The following is a 17,332-nucleotide window of genomic DNA, read 5'->3' as shown; positions in this document are numbered from 1 at the left end:
TGGGGCGTGGCAGGAGACCGATACTGCAGAACGATAGTTGGGGATGTCATCTTTTAGAGAGTAAAATTCATGTTGAGGTTCATAATGGTGAGGAAGAATTAGCTATGTGCAAATGTGGGCCAAAACTTGCCAGTTAAGGGCATGGCTGACACAAAGGCCCTGAGGTAGGAGGCTGCATGGCCAGTGTAGTTGAAGTGCAGTGACTCATACAAAAAGTGTTACATTGTGAGGTGGAGACCCTTGAAGGTTCTTTTTTTTTTTTTGCATTTTTCTGAAGCTGGAAACGGGGAGAGACAGTCAGACAGACTCCCGCATGCGCCCGACCGGGATCCACCCGGCATGCCCACCAGGGGGCGAGGCGTCGCTCTGTTGCGACCAGAGCCACTCCAGCACCTGGGGAAGAGGCCAAGGAGCCATCCCCAGCGCCCGGGCCATCTTTGCTCCAATGGAGCCTCGCTGCGGGAGGGGAAGAGAGAGACAGAGAGGAAGGAGGGGGGGGGTGGAGAAGCAGATGGGCGCTTCTCCTGTGTGCCCTGGCCGGGAATCGAACCCGGAACTTCTGCACGCCAGGCTGACGCTCTACCACTGAGCCAACCGGCCAGGGCCCCTTGGAGGTTCTTGGATGGCCTTTGCATAGTCTTATATTAACAGTAGCCACAGGAGGTTTTTATAAAGTAAGATAAATAACTAGTAATTCAGGATCCAAAATGGATAAAAGCAGAGCTGCTGGAACTGAAACTGGTATGAGAAGTTGTAATCAGCACTTACTGGACATCTCTTGTCTCTCCCCACCTTCCCTCTCATAGTTGGAATACTTTACACCTTAGGCATTTCTAACAGTTTAGTCTAAAGACCACAGACCGGGGATTTCTCACTTCCATTCTGTCCCATTCTCAGACTTTAGAGAGTTCTTCCTGATCCTGGATGGTTGGCTCAGTGGATAGAGCATTGGCCTGGCATGCAGAAGTCCTGGTTCGATTACCAGTCAGGGCAGACATGAGAAGCAACCATCTGCTTTTCTTCCCCTCCCTCTCCCCCTTCTCTTGCCCTTACCCTCTCACAGCCAGTGGTTTGACTGGTTCAAGCGTCGGCCCCATGTGCTGAGGATAGCTCGGTTGGTCTGAGTGTCAGCCTCAGGCGCTGAGAATAGCTTAGTTGGTACGAGTGAGCATCGACCCCAGACAGTGGTTGCCAGATGGATCCCAGATGGGGCTCATGTAGGAGTCTGTCTCTCTATCTACCCTCCTCTCACTTAATAAATAAAATAAAATAAATAAAATAAAATAAAATAAAATAAAAGCTTCTTCCTTATGTTTCCTTATAACAGCTATCCATTGTTTTTAAATTTAACCTGGGAATGACACAGCTCTCTGTTCCTGTTCCTGGGCACCCGCCCTGAAATCAGTTCAAGGACAGTTGCAGGCCTCTGCCTGCCCCTCAAGCCTTCAGTTCTCTTTCAGGAGGTACCTGCCTGCAGTAGTGTTAGTCCTGCATCAGGGCATGCTGACATTGTCACGGTGACGTTAACCGCATGTCTGATCATCCGCAGTCTACTCTCTGTGTGGGTGCTCAGCATGCATTCTAGTTTCTCCAGCAAGGTCACCTGCCTGCAGCTCTTTTAAAAATTAGAGTAATCAACGCCCAACCACCCCTGCACACTTCCTTTCTCTCTTTCTTTCTCTCTCTCTCTCTCTCTGAGAGAAGAGTAGAAGAGGCTAACTGTGACTCCCAGCTGTTTGTGGGATAAATCCAGACTCAGCCTGGGCCACAGCTTCTCCACCCCAGCACCCCTCTCTAGTCTGACTCCCCATGGCTTCTCCCTGAAATTCACACGGTGGTGAATTCTCCCTCCATCTTCCCTGCAGGGATGCCTTTCTCCTCCTCCGCCCTTATAATCCAGGAACAGCCAAGTCACACCCTCCCTTTTTCTCTTTTCTCTCTACCCCATCTCTCTTTAAAAATTAAAGACCTACATAGATTATACATAAATATGCTCATTATTATATATGTAATGAAAAGAAGGCTTCCTTTCTTGCCATTTTCCCATCCCTGTTCTCTCTCTTTCCAATTTAGGGATATGTTGTGTATCTTTCCAGGCCTTTTGCTGTATTTACACATAAGTAATTTAGGTTTTTGCTTTTTTCATTTGACAGTATGTTTTTGCAAGCCAATACATATAGTTACAACTTTTAAAAAATTATGCAATCATTAAAAATGTATTTTTATGCTAATAATTAAAATTCAAAAGGGTATAAAGTGAAAAACGAGTAGTTCTCCAGTTGAAAGTTATCGCTATTAAAACATTTTCTGCCCTGGCTGGTTGGCTCAGTGGTAGAGTGTCGGCCTGGCGTGCAGGAGTCCCGGGTTCGATTCCCGGCCAGGGCACACAGGAGAAGCGCCCATCTGCTTCTCGATCCCTCCCTCTGTCTCTCTCTTCCCCTCCCGCAGCCAAGGCTTTATTGGAGCAAAGTTGGCCCAGGCGCTGAGGATGGCTCTGTGGCCTCTGCCTCAGGCACTAGAACGGCTCTGATTGCGGCAGAGCGACGCCCCAAGATGGGCAGAGCATCGCCCCCTGGTGGGCATGCCAGGTGGATCCCGGTTGGGCGCATGCAGGAGTCTGTCTGACTGCCTCCCTGTTTCCAACCTTGGAAAAATACAAAAAAAAAAACAAAAAAAACCATTTTCTTACATATCAATATATTCAGAAAAAAGCATGTAATCCTTTAGTATGTGGTATATATCATATAGTGTCTTTTTTTTTTTTTTTTTTTTTTTTTTACAGAGACAGAGTCAGAGTCAGAGAGAGGGATAGATAGGGACAGACAGACAGGAACAGAGAGAGAGATGAGAAGCATCAATCATCAGTTTTTCGTTGCAACACTTTAGTTGTTCATTGATTGCTTTCTCATACGTACCTTGATCGTGGGGCTACAGCAGACCAAGTAATCCCTTGCTCGAGCCAGTGACCTTGGGTCCAAGCTGGTGAGCTTTTGCTCAAACCAGATGAGCCCGTGCTCAAGCTGGCAACCTCGGGGTCTTGAACCTGGGTCCTCCACATCTCAGTCCGACGCTCTATCCACTGCGCCACTGCCTGGTCAGGCTCATATAGTGTCTTGAACATTTTTTTCATATCTGGGTACACAGATGGCTATTCTTTTTAATGAGTACAAAGTATTCTATTATGTGATATGCTATAAATTATTTAAGCATCTCCCTATTAGTGAACTTCTCTTTATGTTTGAAAATCTCTGACCCTTCTAGCTCATCATATTAAGTTCTTCTTCTTTTGTTATAAATTTAAATTATTTAACACAATAAACACGAACTGTGTGCCTCCTATCTTGCCGGCATTGTGCAGGGCACTAGGGCTGCCAGGATGCTAAGTACATAGCCCCTCCCCCCCAGTGCGAGTTATCATAGCATAACATGAAGACACACTCCTAAAAAACTTAAAAGGTGACATGAGCTGGAATGAATAGATATGCCTTGGCATACATATTGTTAATTCTACTTGAGGAACGTAAAGAAGGGGAAATTAGAATTGAATTATGAAGGATGAGTAAGAGATCTCTGGGGGACAAGGAAGAGCAGGGTCTTCGTGCAATGAGAATAACAACAAAATGGGTTGGCAGGAAAGAGCACCCGATAGAGAATGGCCAGTGGCCCAGTGCGATGGCGCGTCTGCTGGGCAGGGACTGACTGGACCGGGCTGTTGGCTCAGCAGTTGGTGATAGGAAACATTCAACAAGTGAATAGAAGGACACGGACTCTCTGCAACTGGACTCGAAACCCTCCTGGGGTTTCTCTCTGCCCCACGAGGCCCTGCCGTTGCCTGCAGCGCAGGGGGCTCTTTCTTGAATTGGTCTGATTTTATTTTTTTTAATGTTTTATTCATTTTGCACTCTTACCATGTCATGTCCTCTCTTTGCAGAGTGTAGTCACTCAAGAAATAGAGCAGAATTCAGCCATGGCCCCAAGGAAGAGAAGTGGACGAGGGATTTCATTCATCTTTTGCTGTTTCCGAAATAATGATCACCCAGAAATCACGTATCGGCTGCGAAATGATAGCAACTTTGCGCTTCAGACCATGGAGCCAGCGTTACCCATGCCCCCTGTGGAGGAGCTGGACGTCATGTTCAGTGAACTTGTGGTGAGTCCCAGACTTCGATCCTGGCGGTGGTTGGGAGCTGGGAGGGACAGGGGAGGGTGTGAGGGGCTTGGTTGGGTCAGCCATGGGCTTGCCCTGCATCATCAGTTGAGATGACTGCCATCTGTCCCTTATGTCTGCAGCCCCACTGTGAGCGCTGAGCCCGTGGAAAAAGAAGGAAAAGGTAGCACAGCTACATCAAAGAGCCTTGCTGGTGCTCTAAGGGGAACGATTTAGACCCTTAGGTCTTCCACTAATACGAGGCAGTACTGCATCCTAAGTTGCCCTTTCTGATTCCTCTGCATCCCAACCTGAGTGTGCACTTGTTGTGCATAAACAGTTCTCTCATCTGCTTTGTACCTCCTGGGGGTCCCCAGTGCACCCTCCACCCCCACTCCCAGGGCACAGCATTAATATCTTTGTGAAATTTAGTCATACTACCCCTCATGTCCTTGACCCTTTGATGAAAGGCATTATTACTTAAGTTCAGTATAATTATTTAGCCTAATCATAGGACTGTGATAATAGCCGTTGTGGGAAGCTTTTTCTAGATACAATCATATTTCAGAATCCATTATCCTGAAGTAAGAGATGTATCTGGCGTAGGGCCTGTTCATTCATCGAGAGATGGAAAACGTTGGACCCATTCATTCATCAAGAGATGGGAGGGTTCTCTTCAGTATAGCCTTTCAAGCATCTCCCACAGTGTTTCTTTTCATTCTGTGTTTCAAGAGGAGATGGTGGCCCTGGCGTGGGTATTAAGGAGGCCTTGGTTCAAATAACTGCTCTGACCTTATTAGTCATATAAGCATGGAAAAAGCATAGGACTTCTCTGAGCCTATTTTCTGGGAAATGGAGGGAAAAAAATAATACTTCCTCCTAATTTGATGCAATGTTTCAATGAGAATAATAAGTAGTATAATGGGCCAGTGCCTGGTCCTCATTAGATGCTTAGTAAGTGTTACATGAGTCCTCTATCTACCTTGGTCACCACTGGCGATCTGTAATGGAGTTAGTTGTGATCAGATCATTTATATTGTTGGAAGAATACTAGAGAGTGCCCTCTTTGTGCGTGACCGTGTCCAGACAGGAATGCAGGCTGTTTGTGCCCCCAGGGGTATTATCTGAACTGATCCTGTCACTTCAGCTCCTCTAGAGTAGAGTTCACCTCTAAGCCTCCTACAAGATAAGCCAATGTGAGGGAGAACTGTGAAGCTGTCATTTGAGTTCCGGTCTCCTGTGTAGATTAAAGGCCTATTCCCAACCAAACTGGTTGGCAGAAAAGGAGGGATGACTCTTGGCAGTGTGTTTTTATTTCATGATGTTGAATATTTCAGTGTTTCTCAGAAATTTCTACCCTCTGCCATCTTCACAGCAGACGGAGTTCTGTTCTAGATGTTAATGAGGTTCAAAATAGAAAACTAAAACCTGCTTCCAAAGAGCTGGCAGTTTCACTAGCGAAAGGGGGCCAATAAAGGTATAATGCCACCAAAGGAAGAAGCACAACCCACTTACGCATAGATTGTGTGTAAATGTGTGGTGCTGGTGGTGGTAGAGGTGGTGGTGGAGGTGGAGGTGGAGGAGGTGGTGGTGGAGGTGGTGGTGGTGGAGGTGGAGGTGGAGGTGGAGGTGGTGGTGGAGGTGGAGGTGGAGGTGGTGGTGGTGGAGGTGGTGGAGGAGGTGGAGGTGGTGGTGGAGGTGGAGGTGGAGGTGGTGGAGGAGGTGGAGGTGGAGGTGGAGGTGGTGGAGGAGGTGGAGGTGGAGGTGGAGGTGGTGGAGGAGGTGGAGGTGGTGGTGGAGGTGGAGGTGGTGGAGGAGGTGGTGGAGGAGGTAGAGGAGGTGGTGGAGGAGGTAGAGGAGGTGGAGGTGGAGGTAGAGGTGGAGGTGGAAGAGGTGGTGGATATAGTGGTGGTGGAGGAGGTGGTGGTGGAGGTTGTGGTGGAGGTGGAGGTAGTGGTGGTGGAGGAGGTGGTGGTGGAGGTGGTGGAGGTAGTGGTGGTGGAGGAGGTGGTGGAGGTAGTGGTGGTGGAGGAGGTGGTGGTGGAAGAGGTGGAGGAGGTGGTGGATATAGTAGCGGTGGTGGTGGTGGTGGTGGTGGTGGTGGAAGAGGTGGAGGAGGTGGTGGATATAGTGGTGGTGGTGGTGGTGGTAGTGGTGGTAGTGGTGGTGGTGGAGGTAGTGGAGAAGGTGGAGGTGGTGGAGGAGGAAGTGGTGGTGGAGGTGATGGTGGTGGAGGAGGTGGAGGAGGTAGTGGTGGAGAAGGTAGTGGTGGTGGAGGTGGATGTGGAGGAGGTGATGGTGTTGGAAAAGGTGGAGCTGGTGTTGGAGGTGGAGGAGGTGGAGGAAATGGTGGTGAGGGGGATGGTCAAGGGAAACTTTCTGGAGGAAGTGAGTTGTGAGAAGCAATTGAAGGTCAGATGGGAAATAGCGGGGACCAATGTTAATGCCTTAGTCATGGTCATCTTAAGCTAGTGTTTCCTGTGATTGCAAATGGATACAACAGCCGATGTAACCAGTGTGGGTCAGCTGTGGTTCTGCTCCTCTCCATCTTGTGTTCAGGACCCAACCCTGGTGGAAGTGGAAAGAGAGACATGGTGAACTGCTAGTGGGCTCTAAGCTGATGCTTGGAAATGCACGTCACCTCTTCCGACATTTCTTTGGCCAAAGCAAATCACATGGCCACTCCTGAGTTCACAGGGTAGGGATCCTATAAAGACTGGTACCATAAGTCACACATCCAAGCCTGAGGTCATTGGTGTAGGTGGAGGACACAGAATTTTCTCCTAGGGAGGGACAGTGAATCATTTGCCATGATGACTTCCAAAATAGGCAGTAATGATGTATTGAAAGGCTTGGTTTTATTTCCCACTTAGAACATTTTAAAATCAGAAGTCAACCTAAGGGGACAGATGTTGCTGATAGATGAAGATCTCCTTGGTGGTCGTGGAGCCGGTGGGCAGAGCTGGAACCCTCAAAGCATCCACATCCATTGTTCTTTCCATTGTATTCTGTCATCCTTCCAGAATGAGACCTGAGCCAGAATGTGGTGGCAGCTCCATGTGTCTTTTGAAGACAGCTCATTGTTCTGTAGTCATAAGGGAGAAAATTCCAAGTTCTGCCTTACTGATGTCTTTATTCTGTGTGAAAATTGCCTACAGCTGTTAGTTGTTAAAAAGCCAATGCCAAACCAGAATTTTAAGCTGAAACCATTGGAAAACAAATTATCTTGAGGTTTGTGTCTGTCCTGGTGAGTGACAGATGAATTTTTGTCTACTTCTGATTTTAGAGACTTAGACCACAAATCTATCCAACTGCCAAGGGTGTCCTGGGACAAGGGAAGTAGACTCAAAGCCACTGGAAACCTCTGCCCTGGTTTCTCTTGAGCCGCCGCAGAAGCAATTCTGCCTCTGCCAGTTCACAGGCGAGGGAGGCCACGTGGGGAGGTGGAGAGTGCATGGCCTCTGGAGTCAGACCACTCTGCAAGCTAGGGTAACTTCTCTTAAGATGGTTGCTGTTGGCCTTACTGGGTGGTGCAATGGATAGAGCATCTGCCTGGGACACTGAGGTCCCAGGTTTGAAAACCTGAGGTTGCTTACTTGAGCATGAGCTCATCCAACTTGAATGCAGGCTCACCAGCTTTAGCCCAAAGTTTGCTGGCTTAAAGCCCAAGGTCACTGGCTTGAAGTTCAAGGTCGCTGGCTTGAGCAATGGGTCACTGGCTCAGCTTGAGCTACCCCCTGCCCCACATCAAGGCGTATATGAGAAGCAACCAATGAACAACTGAAGTGACACAACTACTAGTTGATGCTTCTCATCTCTCTCCCGGTCCCTCTCTTGCCCCCCCCCCCAAAAAAAAAGATGGTTTCTGTTGGAATTTGGATTTATTTTCTTGCCTATAAAATGGGGAGAATACCTTCTCTCCTATAGGGTTGGTATGAGGATTATTAAAGCGGATAACTTCCTTAAAAGGCTGGCTCCTAGTCAGTGCTATTCATCTCACAGCCCAGTGCAGGGAAATAATACAGGTGTTCTCTGGGCACAACACTCTGAGCACATATCCCGGGCTTTTCCTGTTCTTGAAAGCTAATCTGTTTGCCTGTGGTGAGCAAGCCAATGTGGGTCCCAGCTTGCAGGCCATTTCACCTTGTATCTGTTGGAAAGCATCTCACCGACCTGGTGGTTGTAAGCTAATTTCCTTGGCTCTGTCTGATGAGACACTCATCTGATGTTTTTAAAAGTGATACCAAATGGGTTGCTTTCAGAATAGCCTACTGCAACCTTATCATCTCATAAATAAAGCAAGCCTTTACGGGAGGTCAGCCGTGGGGACCTTTAAAGAAGGTGGGCGGTGGGGAGTGCCTTGTTCGCCAGCAGGTGGCCTGTCATAGGCAGGAGACACAAGCCTTCCAATTCAGGAAGCAGTAGTTTCTGGGGGTCTGTCTCACACCATGCCAGTTTATTTTTATTTATTTTTTAATTTTTATTTTTCTGAAGTTGGAAATGGGGAGCCAGACAGACTCCCTCATGCGCCCGACCGGGATCCATCCGGCATGCCCACCAGGGGGCGATGCTCTGCCCATCTGGGCCGTTGCTCTGTTGTGACCAGAGCCATTCCAGCACCTGAGGCAGAGGCCATGGAGTTGTCACAGTGCCTGGGCCAACTTTGCTCCAGTGGAGCCTTGGCTGCGGGAGGGGAAGAGAGAGACAGAGAGGAAGGAGAGGGGGAGGGGTGGAGAAGCAGATGGGCGCTTCTTCTGTGTGCCCTGACCGGGAATCGAACCCGGGACTCCTGCACGCCAGGCTGACGCTCTACCACTGAGCCAACCGGCCAGGGCCACCAGTTTCTTTTTAAATAACAACTTTATTAAGATACAATTCACGTGCCATGTAATTCATCTCTTTAAAGTGTACAATTCATTGGCTTTTAGTATAGTCATAGAATTACTACAATAAATTTTAGAACATTTTTATCAACCCCAAAGGCAACTTTCTTACCCATTCACTGCCACCCCGCAAATGGTAGGGTGGGGGAGAACCTCCAGCCCTACCGTCTCCTGGCAACCACTAGTCCACTCTGTATCTGGGAATTTGCCCATCCTGAGTGTTTTATAGAAACAAAATCATATAATATGTGGTCGTGTGTAATCGTTTGTGACTGGCCTCTTTCACTTAGCATACATGTTTTCAGGGTTCGTCCCTACTGTAGCATGTGTCAGCACTTCACTTCCTTTTATTGCCAGATGTGATATGGACAGACCACATTTTGTTGCTCTATTTGTTATTGATAGACATTTGGGTTGTTGTCAGTCTTTATTAGGAAGAATTCATATACCAGTTTTTGTGTGGAGATATATTTTCAGTTCTCCTGGATAGAAACCTGAGTAGAATTTCTGGGTTGTGTGGTGACACTATTGAACGTTTGATGACCTGCCAGACGTTTTTCCAAACTGCCTGCACCATCTTAACATTTTCATCAACAGTATATGAAAGTTCCAGTTTCTCCGTGTATTTGCCAACTCCTGAGAGTCTGTGTAATCTCTGCGAACCATGCATTTAATGCCTCTCAGTATCAATCCTTTTTCCTGTTTTACCTTCCCTGCCTCACCTCTGTCTCAGCCACAAATCAAGAACACATCCAATCTGTGACCCAGCCCTGTTCCCCTAAAATAAGGTTCAGCTAAAGTCTGGTACTTTTTTCCCGGCTCTTAAGGTCTTAGGTTTTCCCCACCAAACAGCATGGCTACATTATATACCTTTTTTTTTTTTTTTTTTTGCTCCCAAGTAACTTTTCCATCTCAATGTTAGCAATAGGAGATTTCTTTGGGGATGAACAGAAGAATGTGTCATTAATTGACAGACCATTTCTTTTGATCCGTATGTATATTCGGTGCCAGGCCCTAAAGTAACTGGTGAGCAAAACAGACATGATCCTTAATGACTTTGAGGGGCTCAAGGTCTACAAGGGAAGTAGGTAACTAAACACATAGTCTGACCCAACACAACCAATGCTACGAAATGGGTGTCTCAGGCAGTACATTCTGTTGGGGAATGACCTTTATTCCCATGTCTTTACAAAGAGGAAGTCCCACCTACAGGTTCCGTTTCGTTCTTCACCCTTAACTCTCTTTTTGTTTGTTTGTTTGTTTGTTTGTTTTTTTGTATTTTTCTGAAGCTGGAAACGGGGAGAGACAGTCAGACAGACTCCCACATGCGCCCGACCGGGATCCACCCGGCACGCCCACCAGGGGGCGACGCTCTGCCCACCAGGGGGCGATGCTCTGCCCCTCCCGGGCGTCGCTCTGTTGAGACCAGAGCCACTCTAGCGCCTGGGGCAGAGGCCAAGGAGCCATCCCCAGCGCCCGGGCCATCCTTGCTCCAATAGAGCCTCGGCTGCGGGAATGGAAGAGAGAGACAGAGAGGAAGGAGGGGGGGAGGGGTGGAGAAGCAGATGGGCGCTTCTCCTGTGTGCCCTGGCTGGGAATCGAACCCGGGACTTCTGCACGCCAGGCCGACGCTCTACCACTGAGCTAACCGGCCAAGGCCACCCTTAACTCTCTTGCCGAGGAGTAACAGTGCCAGCTTCTCTTCTGTCTCTTCTTTGGAAAATGCGAAGCTCAGTTTCTTTCTCGTTCTTTTTTTCTCTGCAAATTAACTTGCTTTCAGAAAACACCTCTTCTGTGACCCTTGGTGCTTTAAGCTTCGCAGGGATGAGTGCCCTTTGGGGAGTTCTGCAGTTGCTCAGCTCTCCTTAGGATTGGTGGATAAAAGTCTAATTCAGCATCGAGATCTCAGCGAGCCCAGCTGTCTGCAGATGAAAGTTGGATTCTCCCAACTTTTCATTTCCATTTGTTGATTTCCTAGCTAGTTCTTAGTAATTCCAAACATTCTGGGCCAGGAGAGGACTGTTTACTGACACAGACTCCCAAAGCCCACAGGCACCTAACCCAGTACGCAGGATCTTAGAAGGCTTCCTGGAGCAGGTGACACTGAATGTAAGACGTGGAAAACAAGAAGGAGTCATTGAAGTGACGAGGAGAGGAAGGAGGGTTACAGAGAGGATAGCATGCATAAGTGCTGGGGGTGAGAGGGAAAGGGCCGAAGGCTGAGGAAGTGTACGTTCACACCGATGTACAATGAAGCAGGAAGGAGGCTGTGGTCATTGGGGGTTCTGAGAGGTGAGCCTGGAAAGGGAGTGGGATAGTTGTGTTGTTGGTGAAATTATATGTATCAGATTTGTTTCTGAACCAGAGGAAAGTACTTCTGCTTTTTCTACAGGATTTTTAATGAACTAAATATACCAAAGTACATCAAAATATTTGCTAACTGGTTATAGTTACAAAACATAAATGCGGTCTCTATGAGGTTTTGGTAAATTTAGCAAAAGGTGTTACCGAATTCCCCCATGTATAAGATGCACCTTTTCCTGAAAAATTTGGGGTCTAAAAACTGGGTGCATCTTATACACTGGCTGCAGATTTTTTTAACTTGCATTTTCCTCTTTTTTTGTGTGTGTGCTTATTTTTATACTCATTGTTGAAGACAGTGATTCGTCTTTAGACACAGATGAGGACAAGTTATTGGATGGGAGTTTTGACAGTGATGAGGAGTTGTATGAATTTTATGATGAGTAAAATTTGAGTTAGGCCCTGGCCGGTTGGCTCAGCAGTAGAGCGTTGGCCTGGCATGCGGGGGACCCAGGTTCGATTCCCGGCCAGGGCACATAGGAGAGGCGCCCATTTGCTTCTCCACCCCCTCCCCCTCCTTCCTCTCTGTCTCTCTCTTCCCCTCCCGCAGCCAGGGCTCCATTGGAGCAAGGATGACCCGGGCGCTGGGGATGGCTCCTTGGCCTCTGCCCCAGGCGCTGGAGTGGCTCTGGTCGCCGCAGAGCGACCCCCCGGAGGGGCAGAGCATCGCCCGCTGGTGGGCAGAGCGTCGCCCCTGGTGGGCGTGCCGGGTGGATCCCGGTCGGGCGCATGCGGGAGTCTGTCTGACTGTCTCTCCCCGTTTCCAGCTTAAGAAAAATTTAAAAAACAAAAAAAAACTTGAGTTCAATAACTTTATGTAAACATTTTTTTCAAATTTTGGGCCCCAAAATTAAGGTGCATCTTATATATGGAAGCGTCTTATACATGGGGAAATACAGTATGTCTCCCTGAGTAGATTCTAAGTATGTTTTCCTTTGAGTCCAGCTGTTGAGATGAAATGCCGTCTTGTACTATTCACACTTCCTCTGGCTATTTTAATTTTAAAATAAAATTACTAGAAGCCCCCTTCCCCTTTCCTACGCAATGCATAGACTCCTGCATGCACCGAGTGTTATGAACTAAGGTTATCTACAGAATATTTTACAGCAACAGTGATACTGAAATTGATATTTCCTCTTAGGTTTCCTATGCTCTCTTACCTTATGAAACATACAAAATGTCCCACTGCTTTTCCTGGTAAGATTTTAGGTGAGAAAGCAAGTTTAAGACAAGTCTTGGTATTATTTTATTATTATTATTATTATTATTTTCTGAAGCTGGAAACGGGGAGACAGTCAGACAGACTCCCGCATGCGCCCGACCAGGATCCACCCGGCACGCCCACCAGGGGCGATGCTCTGCCCACCAGGGGGCTATGCCCTGCCCCTCCGGGGCGTCGCTCTGCCGTGACCAGAGCCACTCTAGCACCTGGGGCAGAGGCCAAGGAGCCATCTCCAGCGCCCGGGCCATCTTTGCTCCAATGGAGCCTTGGCTGCGGGAGAGGAAGAGAGAGACAGAGAGGAAGGAGAGGGGGGGTGTAGAGAAGCAAATAGGTGCTTCTCCTATGTGCCCTGGCCGGGAATCAAACCCGGGTCCCCCGCACGCCAGGCCGACGCTCTACCGCTGAGCCAACCGGCCAGGGCCAAGTCTTGGTATTATTTTTAAAGTGTACTATAGTAAATTCCATGTCTTACAGCACATACATTGCTTGTGTACCTGGAATCAGTTTTACAGACTTATTAGAGAAAAGCTTTTATTTCTAATCTGTGCATCACTGTGCATTTATATCTAATTGGAAATAATATGCAGTATGCATCCACATTTCTCTAAGCCTGAGATATTACCAGTTCCATTTTCTCTCTCTCTCTCTCTCTCTCTCTTTCTCTCTCTCTCTCTCTCTCTCTCTTTTTTTTTTTTTTTTTCATTTTTTCGAAGCTGGAAACGAGGAGGCAGTCAGACAGACTCCCGCATGCGCCCGACCGGGATCCACCCGGCATGCCCACCAGGGGGCGATGCTCTGCCCCTCCGGGGCGTCGCTCTGCCGCGACCAGAGCCACTCTAGCGCCTGAGGCAGAGGCCACAGAGCCATCCTCAGCGCCCGGGCCATCTTTGCTCCAATGGAGCCTCGGCTGCGGGAGGGGAAGAGAGAGACAGAGAGGAAGGAGAGGGGGAGGGGTGGAGAAGCAGATGGGCGCTTCTCCTGTGTGCCCTGGCCGGGAATTGAACCCGGGACTCCTGCATGCCAGGCCGACGCTCTACCGCTGAGCCAACCGGCCAGGGCCACCAGTTCCATTTTCTACCATGTTTTGGTTAATCTGGCTTTATTTCAAACCCAATGCTTTAGTCTTTCATTTATTTGGCCAATGAGCCTAATGTTTGGGGATATTAAAGGGTGTTGTGCCTTCCAGGAAATATAAAATATTTTCAAGAAATTTACTGAGAAATTCATTACCAATCATTAAACAATTATTTATATATACTATTGAGGATTGTTTAAAAAGTTACAATCTTAATGAGGAAGGTAATGATGATGGATACTATAGGTTGTTGGAAAGATTTGTATCTTCCTAAATACACTTACTGTGGATGAGTTTTATTATTATTTTAAGTACTGAGGACATGCTTAACATTAGTAACCAGCATAGAATTTGAAAATGAAGATAGAAGGAATGAGAGAATTCGGTTGATGTATCAGAATTAGGTGAATTCTCAGTCAAGGTGAGCTGTGCCAAATGAGTCCCCTGGGAACCTACATCAGTAATCTCTGAATTTCTCAATATATTCTGAAGTCACTGTGGTTTGAAAGGTACTATAGGAATCTAAATTAGTCTTAGGGATTTACCAGTATAAGAGTTTGTACTTTTAGTAGCCATGGGAATTGTTACCCATCTTCTCGGCCAATTTAATTTTTTTTTTTTTAATTACCAGGGCAATTTTAAGCTCTCTTTAATAATAAAATTCTTCCATTTTCACCAGAGTTAATGAACACTTTGTATCTCTTTATTTTTAAAACTTGCCTTTTACACTAAGACCTTGACTAAGAATAGAAAGTTTCAGTTCCCTGTCTCTAAGAAAGATGAAAAGATTGGGCAGCAACAACGTTTCATTTTAAGATGATTAAAGAAAAAAGAAACTGATTGTAATCTATTGTTTCTTAATTAGAATGTAAAGGATTGCTCAGTAATTAAGCAGAGGAAATCAAACTATATAAAAACTTCAAAGATATGCCTAAAATAGTCTCAAAGTAAGTATTCAGTTGTCTGGAAGCCAAAAATAAGGGTCTAATGAAGGAATTGATATTAAAATGGTTCTATTTCCATGAAGTTAAAAAATACTTTTATTTGACAATCCTATAAAGATCAAAAGAGAAAATTGTTTAGATAAAGGCTATGATTAGGTAAAGGACATTATTAGTTGACAGAGAAGAAAAAAACATCGAGTAGATCTTTGCTTAACGCTGTGGCATTTTTGGATAAATCAACTTGATGAGGACATAGAAAAATTTAGAACAGCAGGAAAATATGCCGTATATCACCAAGCGAGGTGGGAATGCAGATGTGGGCAACAGCGCGTTCTGTGCTTAATTTTTGGGAAGCAGGTGTGAGCTGCTGCCAACATACAATTTAGACAAAAAAAATTATTCCAAACCCAGAACTTTATAAATAAATAAGTTTGGCCCAGAGAACAGCTGATGGCTGTGCTATAAGGTGATGCTGATATAGGTGGCTTTGCTTACTTACACCTGTTGCACTTTTGAATAGAACATTGTGTTACTTCTAAGACTCAAGGCAGTGTTGGCAGTAGACCTTCATGCGGGTGGGCGAGATACATTTCTTTGTACTGGTTGGGATCCTGTCTGCTTAGAGACAGTAAAGTGGTCAGGTTGGCTTCTTTTTTTTTTTTTTTTTGCTTTTTTTTTGCATTTTTCTGAAGCTGGAAACAGGGAGAGACAGTCAGACAGACTCCCGCATGCGCCCGACCGGGATCCACCCGGCACGCCCACCATGGGGCGACGCTCTGCCCACCAGGGGGCGATGCTCTGCCCATCCTGGGCATCGCCATGTTGCGACCAGAGCCACTCTAGCGCCTGGGGCAGAGGCCACAGAGCCATCCCCAGCGCCCGGGCCATCTTTGCTCCAATGGAGCCTCGGCTGCGGGAGGGGAAGAGAGAGACAGAGAGGAAGGCGCGCGGCGGAGGGGTGGAGAAGCAGATGGGCGCTTCTCCTGTGTGCCCTGGCCGGGAATTGAACCTGGGTCCTCCGCACACTGGGCCGACGCTCTACCACTGAGCCAACCGGCCAGGGCCCAGGTTGGCTTCTTACATTTCTCTCTTGTCCTCTGATTTGCTAACCAAAGGCAGTAAAGTTTAAGGTAGGTCCACAAAAACCATTTTATTCCCTGAAGCCCCAAATTTATATTTTATCTTGCTAAGGACTTTCAATTGTCCTTTTCTTCTTCTTTTTTTTTTTTTTTTTTGCATTTTTCTGAAGCTGGCAACAGGGAGAGACAGTCAGACTCCCGCATGCGCCCAACCGGGATCCACCCGGCATGCCCACCAGGGGGCGACGCTCTGCCCACCAGGGGGCGATGCTCTGCCCATCCTGGGCGTCGCCATGTTGCGACCAGAGCCACTCTAGCGCCTGAGGCAGAGGCCACAGAGCCATCCCCAGCGCCCGGGCCATCTTTGCTCCAATGGAGCCTTGGCTGCGGGAGGGGAAGAGAGAGACAGAGAGGAAAGCGCAGCGGAGGGGTGGAGAAGCAAATGGGCGCTTCTCCTGTGTGCCCTGGCCGGGAATCGAACCCGGGTCCTCCGCACGCTAGGCCGACGCTCTACCACTGAGCCAACCGGCCGGGGCCTTGTCCTTTTCTTAAGGAGGTTAAATTTAGATTTTTGACTGCATGTTAGATACTTTGTTATCAATCCATTTATTTCTAGGTACATCTTAATTGGATTATGAGGATTGAAATGGAGGGAGCATGGAGAGATGGAAGAAAAAAACTTTTTTTAAAAAATGCAAATACTGTCTGGCCTGTGGTATAAAAAATGCAAATACTTTCTGGCTCATGGGTATAGAACTACACACACACACACACACACACACACACAGTGTACAGTGTGTCTGTAAAGTCATGATGCACTTTTGACCGGTCACAGGAAAGCAACAAAAGACGATAGAAATGTGAAATCTGCACCAAATAAAAGGAAAACTCTCCCAGTTTCATACCTATTCAGTGCAGTTCGATGTGGGCTCACGCACAGATTTTTTAGGGCTCCTTAGGTAGCTATCCCGTATAGCCTCTACAGACTCATCACTGACTGATGGCCTACCAGAACGGGGTTTCTCCACCAAACTGAAAAAAACTTTTTTTAAAAAATGCAAATACTGTCTGGCCTGTGGTAGCGCAGTGGATAAAGCGTCAACCTAGAACGCTGAGGTTGCCGGTTCGATACCCTGGGCTTGCCTGGTCAAGGCACATATGGGAGTTGATGCTTCCAGCTCCTTCCCCCTTCTGTCTTCTCTCTCTCTCCTCTCTAAAATGAATAAATAAAAAGTTTTAAAAAAATTAAAATTAAAATGCAAATACTGCAAAATCGTCTCTCTGAACTTAATAATGTGATTAAGAAAAATGGTTTTTCCATTGGTCTCCATGACTTTCATTACTATGAATCTTGATGAGACTCTGAGCAATATGTACCTACTTAGTTTTTGGCTCCAGTTTAAAATCTGATTAGTGAACTTAATCTTCAGGCTACCTTTTGCAAATTACACAGAGTTAATATACTATCCTTACTTTCCAACTCTCTACATGACCCCATATAGGGACAGTATAGGTTTTAAATGCCTTGGAGAATAATATGACCTACATAAGTAGTGTGGTTTAGGTAAGCTTTCAAGTGTAATTCTGAAAATGTGTCTCAGTAATGACTGGAACAGTGGTA

General features: G+C 46.9%; 1 protein-coding gene across 4 annotated transcripts in view; it reads left to right on the top strand.

Moving 5' to 3' along the window:
- DAAM1 (dishevelled associated activator of morphogenesis 1) overlaps nt 1-17,332 on the top strand; it is a 168,401-nt gene that overhangs the window by 62,918 nt on the left and 88,151 nt on the right. For all 4 annotated transcript variants that reach the window (XM_066388082.1, XM_066388083.1, XM_066388080.1 and 1 more), the window contains exon 2: nt 3,932-4,150. In XM_066388082.1, coding sequence (XP_066244179.1) covers nt 3,968-4,150 — 183 coding nt within the window. In that variant the 5' untranslated portion in view covers nt 3,932-3,967. The remainder of the gene's footprint in view (nt 1-3,931; nt 4,151-17,332) is intronic.

The sequence above is a fragment of the Saccopteryx leptura genome, chromosome 6 (genome assembly GCF_036850995.1).
Source record: "Saccopteryx leptura isolate mSacLep1 chromosome 6, mSacLep1_pri_phased_curated, whole genome shotgun sequence".
NCBI lineage: Eukaryota > Metazoa > Chordata > Mammalia > Chiroptera > Emballonuridae > Saccopteryx > Saccopteryx leptura.
The sequence above is the reverse complement of the archived record's forward strand: the minus strand, read 5'-3'. Positions and strand labels throughout refer to the sequence as shown.